This window comes from Coregonus lavaretus (assembly GCF_964263955.1).
Source record: "Coregonus lavaretus genome assembly, contig: HAP1_SCAFFOLD_7626, whole genome shotgun sequence".
NCBI lineage: Eukaryota > Metazoa > Chordata > Actinopteri > Salmoniformes > Salmonidae > Coregonus > Coregonus lavaretus.
The window spans coordinates 18,032-25,610 of record NW_028163928.1 but is presented as its reverse complement, the minus strand read 5'-3'; the positions used below and the strand labels follow the sequence as shown (position 1 = coordinate 25,610).

Below are 7,579 nucleotides of genomic sequence, written 5' to 3'. Positions count from 1 at the left end.
AGAGAGAGACAGAGACAGAGACAGAGACAGAGACAGAGACAGAGACAGAGACAGAGAGTTGTTTTTACCGGAGCACTTGGATGTGGAAACAAAAACATTTTATCTTGAAAATCACAACATCTCTGGAGGCTTACGCATTTCGTTTCCAAGAGTTGAAACGTCTTAGCAATAGCAGCGATGTTCATGTGAATAATTTTTTGCGTTTACACTTGATGAAAGATGTTGTCTCCTTACTGTTGGTGGAAAGACATTAAACTATTGCCTTGATCTGGCATAATAAGAAAACAGACTAGTATAATAGTAATAGCCTAATAATAACAATTGTAATACTTTACCTATAATAATAATAATAATAATAATAATAATAATAATTAATGTTTTCCAAACAAATGCATTTAATTTAGCTTGAGGAAATTGTAGGGAACGCTACTGTGTAATTGTGCGTGACCTCCTGCCACTGTGGACCCACTCTGCAGCTTCTTAAATATATCATAATGATCAGTAGCGATCAGAGGCCATGGCGGAGAAAAAGCTATCTGATATGACGTGTCGCCCTGCTGCTAATGCTGCTATTAGAACGGCTAATGAGCCACTGTCAGCTGTCATATAGCTAGGATCACAATAGATTTATAACACACTCTATTAATAATAACACCGTGCTAGTAACACCAACAAAAACAACAAGGCCACTACTGTAGTAATAATCATAATCATTCTCAAAGAGATCTACGTGTTACTTAGGCCAAAATAATAGTTTTATTTCTGGAAGGTTCTTTCTAGTAAGTTGATGTCACTATGAAGCTGCATCACCACTCCTTTATTTCCAATAAAAAAAACGCGTCTTAGAATAACAAGTTGTCAACACCATGAACTATGTTTTGTGTTAACGACAATAAGGTGGTGGTGTGGGGAGGAGTTCTAGACTCTCCTTTCATTCCACCACGTCATGACTAATTCGTTTTACTTTTACGCAGCAAAGAACGATGGAATAAAACAAACACAATGTTGCCAATGGGAATATTTAACTTGCTTTATTTTCTAAAATACAATTTAACATACTTTAAACATTAGGGTTGTTTTTAAACAACTTTTTTAATTCAAGAAACATTTTTTAACAAAAAATACATTATTTACATGGGCTCCAAAAGTCTTGATATTTACAGTTAGAAGAGGAACAAGAGAGGTCTGTCTCTGTCTGGGCTCCTTGACTTTCACTGGAGACGCAGTACTGTTCATTAGTCCATTGTAATATGGCTTGTCCACAGTTCAGTTTGGGATATTCTTTCAATGGAAAAAGAAAACGTTCGTCGATGTTGTTGTCTCCTCTGTTTACGTCCGTTTTGTTTGTTTGTTTGTTTGTTTGTTTGTTTGTTTAGCTGTTCATCAGCCTTCTCAGATAGGCTAGTAGTCCTGATGAGGGGTGTGCGTCAAGCTGTGCCGTCGCAGGTCACAGTTGCGCCGAAACACCTTTCCGCAGCGGTCGCAGCTGTAGGGCTTGATGTCTGTATGGGTGAGAAGGTGAGTTTTCAGGTTACTTCTCTGATTAAAGGTTCTTCCGCATGTGGGGCATTTGTGAGGAGATTCCTGTTTAGATTTAAAGCAAGCAAAGGATTATTCCCTTTAGTTTATTTAGCTAAATATATGTATTGTATTATATAATATGAATCTTCAGTCAGTTATTGACATTGTGTTGAAAGTAAGCCGTGCCCTAACACAACGAACGTCTGTAGGCCTAGCCTATATTTCTTTAAACTGCTTGTCATAATCATTCAGTTATTGCCATATATGCCAAATATAGTCGAGACACAATCGCTATCCATACAGGTAATCCATATATATATATATATATATATTTTTAGGTTTCAGAAAATATGCCAAATTTGATCAGTGACGCATGCGTTAAGACATGACACGTGTAATAACATGAGTACACAGATATGTGAGCTCTCATGCCTCATATAGTTTGCTGACTCACATACATGTTGATTGGTATCAAATGTGTTAATAAATATGGCTTTGTGATGGCAGATGATATAGGTTTGGATGGAAGACTCACCTGCATATGTAATGTTTTATGAACGGCTAAAGTTCGAGACTGACAAAATCCTTTCCCACATTCTTGACATTTGAAGGGCTTTTCCTTGGAGTGGATGTATCTAAGGAAATTAGAAGACAGAGGAGACGCGGTTAAAACGGACCACCTTTCATTTAATGGCATTTCTTCTTTGTGGCTTTTCCAAAGCCGTTGAGTCATGCTGAGAAGTGCCTGCCAGTTGTGCAACTTGATCTGTATTCTCGTGCGTGAAGGGGCTTTAGCGCCCTCTTGGAATATGGACTGGGCCCACGCTGCACTGCGCACGCACCATAGCTTAGTTATTACAAAAATACCTACATATGAAAAAAAGTCTGACTTCAGTGCATTACAATACTGGAATTGTGAACAAAGTCAAATGAATATGAATAAAACGCGATCACAATATGACGTGACGCTATTCTGTACACACCACTATCAAAGCGTTTGTCCTTTTAGAGAAACCAATGCCATATCATCCCGTACATTCAGAGCTTTGTTCCTTACCTGTGGTCTCTCAGGTGGTCCTGTCTTCGGAAGGCCTTGTGGCAGATATCACAGGTATAAGGCCGCTCGTCTGTGTGGGTCCTCTCGTGGATCAGAAGATTGTACGACTTTGTGAAATGCCTGCCACAGAACTTGCAAATAAATTCCTTTTTCGTCTTTGACGGAAGCCTTCCCCGGGTGGGTTTTCTATCAGGCGACAGTTTGTTGAACTCAGAGATCGTGCCCCCGAGCCCCGCTGTCAACTTTGAAAGATCCCCAGCCTTCGGCGGGTCCTCCTGGGTGGCAGCTATCGCCAGGTTGGCAAAGTCAAAGCGCGGTGGTCGGTCCTTGTGCAGCCCGGGGATAAGGTGAGTAATGCCCTGTTTGGGGTGGAAGAGGTGTGCGGCGAACGGTAGCCCCGTGAAGGTGAACCGGGGATCCATTAAGCCCTGAGCCGCAGCCATCTCAGTGATAGTCGACCTTAGTCCCTGTATGTGCGGATAGCCCAGTGTCCAGTGGTTCATGTGCATGGTTTGCACCGCGCTAAGACCGTACAGTCCCTGGAGCTGGTCGACGGCTGCCGGGAAGGCGTTGACCGCCTGCAGGAACGAGTAGTTGGTGAGCTGGAGAGACGGGTGGAGAGGGATCGGAGCGGGCAGGGCTTTGCTCCCCATCTCGGCGGCTAAAGACTTCACGGTTAGGGCCTCGGCACAACTCTACCACGGTGAAGGTCCTGTTGGAGACATGAACAATACAAATTAATACGAGTTCACTATCAACCCACAATACGGCACAATATGGACTTAGAAAATACTGCAATTAGACAAGTGAAATAAAAATAGAGTTAATGAACATGGGGTAGACACAAATTATGTTTGTGCATTTTGCACAATGCAGCAAATAGTTTTCCATTAGAGCTTTTCCAACCGTTTGACCATAGCCTATATTTCATTAATTTAGAACCATCTTGAGAACGGCCTTAATAAGGGCCGATATGGATTATCTCACATTCAGTGTTTTATTATGTCACTTCAACTGACTCATTTGCTTCAAGATTGACGATTTGCATACAGTCCAAAGGCGAACTGATTAATATTTGGTTATAAACCTTTTTTTTATATATATATAGAGACATGTTGAGTGTTCAAGTTTTATATTTTTGTGCACAAGGTGCAAGAAGACGTGGGTACTGCAAATTGAATATTTGGCTGGTGAAAATACAAGACACATTTAGTTCATTTTTTTCTTCTTCTAGAGCACATGGTTATTCCTTCTAATAACATAAATATATGTTATGTATCCAAAAATAAAAGTTGGAGACGTTGTTTTCGATGCGCTCGACTGTGCTGTTGTCACTCCCAATTAAATCTTCCATGAGACATTAAAACAACTAATTGGTTTCATTCTGACATTGCATGCCAATGCCGTGTGTACAACAAGGTAGGGCTAATTAAATGTGTTCTTAGATCACCAGATTTTGAAGTTTGTAATCTTGCCAGAAGTGATCAGACAGTTATTCCTTTTAGGCGTATTAATGGAGAACAACATATAAAAGGGGTTGCTTATCTCCTAAAATAAATGTTACCTCAATTTTTTTGTCGTAAAATACATTTCTAGGCTCTTGGAGTAATGTTTATGGCCTTGAGCGATGTTTATCTCTGAAAGCAAAGGCTTATATGTACTAACTACGTTAACTTTTGTTGTAAATTTCGTCCCAAGACCGATTATAGAATGTTGTTGTAGCCTGTAATCATTACTTTGCAACGTCAGAGAAATACATTCTTTTGGGACACAGCCTTTGTAAATACTCCCGTACATAGGCTATACGTGCTATGGGGTGAGGTTATGAGAACTGTATGATAATATTATGGGACTGTTATGTGACTGAGGGTTACATGCACAAGTGGTGTATGACACCAAGTTGTACAGTAATGCTTTCCAAACCCACGAACAAGCTCACCGTGCGACTTTACGTTTACAGTGTGGTTTTGAGGTGTAAATAAATAGTGCTCCTCTCAAACAATTTAAATGTTCACCTTCTTGCGTAAATTGCAAAATTTAGACTGGGTGAACAATTAATTTAAAATATTTATATATATTTTTTTTTTACAGCGTCCCATTTACTGCTACCGTTCGGGCAGTGTGGTTTTGAGGTGTAAAATAGTGCTCCTCTTTGAGTTTCACTTTTCTATAAGTTACTGTAGTAGCATACCACTGTGCATAAAAACCAGCGAGGACTGGCAACCCTTGCTGAGCATTCGTCTGAAAGTATGACTTATTCATAATAATCGAATTTTACCCAATATAAGCTGTTTTCCACGTTATTTTACTTTAGCCAATGGAATGATTTATTCTAACACGGTTTAGAGTCAGTGAGTAAATGCTGGGTTATTAACGTACAGATCACTGAGCTGCTTAAAATAGGCTACTGTGTGTGAACCTATAGGTAGCTATACGTTCACATGTGGACAGAGAAAGGAAAGAGCAGACTTTGGTCCTTGTTCTTAGACTATTTTATGTTCACAAGCATAGGACAGCTCTTTACTCGCGAATGAGATGAAGGGCATAAACGAACTGTTTAAAGTCGTGGTGAGGTGGGTATTTGTCAGAAATGGGCAGGTGCAACAAAACTCCCGGTCAGCATGCTGTTGATAAGGATATTTGTAGTTTTAACCTATAGCCTTTGCGTATAGTTTGATGACAAGCAATATATGTTGTGTCGTATGGGCCAGGGTTCCCCAACTGGCGGTCCTGTGATTTTATTTGGCCCACCAATGTATTTGTTTATTTACTTTATTTTATTTTATTGTTGGAGGACATAAAAGACTGTAAAAAAAAACAACAACAGCAAATCAGCTCCAAGTGATTTTAATTTAGGAAATCTGTTCCGAATGATTCCCACGCATAATATAAATATATATGTGGCCTTATACAAAGGTAAGCAAGGTTTTAAATGATTACGTTTTAGTCAAATATGATATCTGTTTGGGCTCATTGCAGTCAATTTGCAGTCTACAAATTATTCGTAATTATTGTTCCGGCCCCTGACCATCCGCTGAAGAACAAATCGGTCCGCGGCTGAATCTAGTTGATGATCCCTGGGATATGCTATTCTATATTTTCACTTTGACAGTAGTCTAAGTATTTTGACATGTAACTTTACACTGTCAAATATGTATATTCTGACAGCATGGACTCGTTTGAACCTTCAATTAGCAGGCTCCTCAGGGTCTCATTGCCGTGAACTATCACTACCTGTTTCAACACAAGTGTAATGTAATCTATTAAAGAGCAACTATCATGGAAACATAATCTTACCCCCAATAAACAGACGCCAAAGGTCACCCCGCTGTTAGTTCTGCTGTGTTTCAGTAATCCACAATGCCTTTAGCGAGGCGACCAACTCCACTTTAACGTCAGCAAAAGTGTTCCAACTTCGTCCATGTAAGTCTCATCGCCATACCTCGCAGACCCAGATCTGTTGGGACGCGTAGACTTTGCTCAGTGTGGCAAAGAAGTGGTCGGGGAAGAAAAAAAAGGTTACGATCGCTATAGAGTTCAGGGGAGGCCAGGAGCAGGAGTCCCGTGCTCTGCTCTGTTTCTGCTCGGTTTGGGCTGTAGTGGCTTGAAGAGGACTGGTCCTTCACTTTTCAGGGCTCCGGGCACTCCGCGCGCTCCGCCCGCCCTCCGCCACGCCTCCAATGTTGTTCTCTGTTTATTTGTGTTTGGATAGCAACTATAGGGACGGGGATCGGCTCACTGCAACCTGCATCTGACACCTCACAGACAGCTAGCATATACCTTTTTTTTTTTTTTTTTTTTTTTTATGGTTACATTTTCATTTTGGGAGACACAGAAATAGCAAGAGGAAAACATGATCCATTTTCAAACCAATGGACGCTTTTAGGTTAAAACGTGATTTAATAAGACCGGATTTGGTTATGAGAAGTTTAGAAACCACGCGTATTGCGTAAATAGAGGACACATGTATGAGCCACCACAATAAATCGTTTTATTTAATTGTGGTAAAGGTTATGTATTTGAGGTGTAAAGCTCGAACAAAACTTCCCAAACACCAGCGGAGTACGAAAAGGACAAGAAAACCGTTACTCTGCTGTTTTTAATGTTTTTTTCTTCCTCCACACCTGTCCTATTATCTCAGAATATAATATAATAACCCGCTAAACACAAGGACTTCTGAATAACATGTGAGAGTCAACATAAATAACTGTAACCCTCAGACACCTCCACCACAAGCCTTTATAGTCTTTTGGTAATACCAAACAGTAGGTTATTGCGACCATAACGTTCTATCAACACCGAATAGTCTCTTATCTATTTAAATGATGATCATTTTAAGAAATATTATATGCTGGTCTATTTAAATTAAAGTCTAAGATCCTTTCCAATAGATTTTATTTTCTACAACAACAAAAAAAAACGACACCGTTAATAACATATAATTGCCAGGCTATAGATAATAATTAGGCTATCATCTACAGGCTATCACCTACTTCCAAAATGAGACAAGCCGAGTTTTATATTTGGACTTATTTAGTTTAGTTTTAGACAGAACCACATCATTTTCTAATACACAAAAAGCTGGCATTAATTGAAAACTTAAATGAGTCCACGACGCGGCTCTCCCTAGCCACAAATAATCATTTTCACATTTCATGATAAGACAAATGTGTTTTAATTAAGTCAGTATCGAAAATCTGTCTTTGATATAGGCCTAGTGTAATAATATGCCATTTAGCAGAGGCTTTTATCCAAAGCGACTTACTGTCATGTGTGCATACATTTTTACGTTTGGGTGGTCCCGGGGATCGAACCCACTACCCTGGCGTTACAAGCACCATGCACTACCAATTGAGCTACAGAGGACCACAGTGTAGATCTATTTATCGAACCATTTCCACATAATGGATCCGATAAGCTTGATTATCTATTTACACCATACACATGCCGTGATGCAGGTGGTCTGATTTGTCTTGAAATGAATTCTCAGTCATTTGATGA

The 7,579-nt window shown here is 39.8% G+C and overlaps 1 protein-coding gene across 2 annotated transcripts; it reads right to left on the bottom strand.

Moving 5' to 3' along the window:
* Positions 1-1,007: 1,007 nt before the first annotated feature.
* On the bottom strand, positions 1,008-6,176 carry LOC311117657 (protein odd-skipped-related 2-like). 2 transcript variants are annotated; one of them, XM_084192590.1, is made up of 4 exons: positions 5,876-6,176; positions 2,579-3,290; positions 2,057-2,156; positions 1,008-1,502 (listed from the first exon to the last, which is right to left on the bottom strand). In XM_084192590.1, the coding sequence occupies exons 2-4, from the start codon at positions 3,229-3,231 to the stop codon at positions 1,428-1,430; spliced, it is 828 nt and encodes a 275-aa protein (XP_084048716.1). In that variant the 5' UTR covers positions 3,232-3,290; positions 5,876-6,176; the 3' UTR covers positions 1,008-1,427. The 2 variants fall into 2 exon arrangements, with proteins under 2 accessions (XP_084048716.1, XP_084048715.1); XM_084192589.1 differs by having other exon boundaries at positions 1,008-1,584; positions 5,876-5,964.
* Between the last annotated feature and the right edge of the window lie 1,403 nt (positions 6,177-7,579).

Excerpts from the sequence above, each read along its gene's own strand:
- LOC311117657 (XM_084192589.1), bottom strand. The coding sequence starts at position 3,231 with ATGGGGAGCAAAGCCCTGCCCGCTCCGATCCCTCTCCACCCGTCTCTC. Across the intron at positions 2,157-2,578 it reads GACCACCTGAGAGACCACAG|ATACATCCACTCCAAGGAAA; the intron begins GTAAGGAACAAA and ends TAATTTCCTTAG. Across the intron at positions 1,585-2,056 it reads ATAAAACATTACATATGCAG|GAATCTCCTCACAAATGCCC; the intron begins GTGAGTCTTCCA and ends AAATCTAAACAG.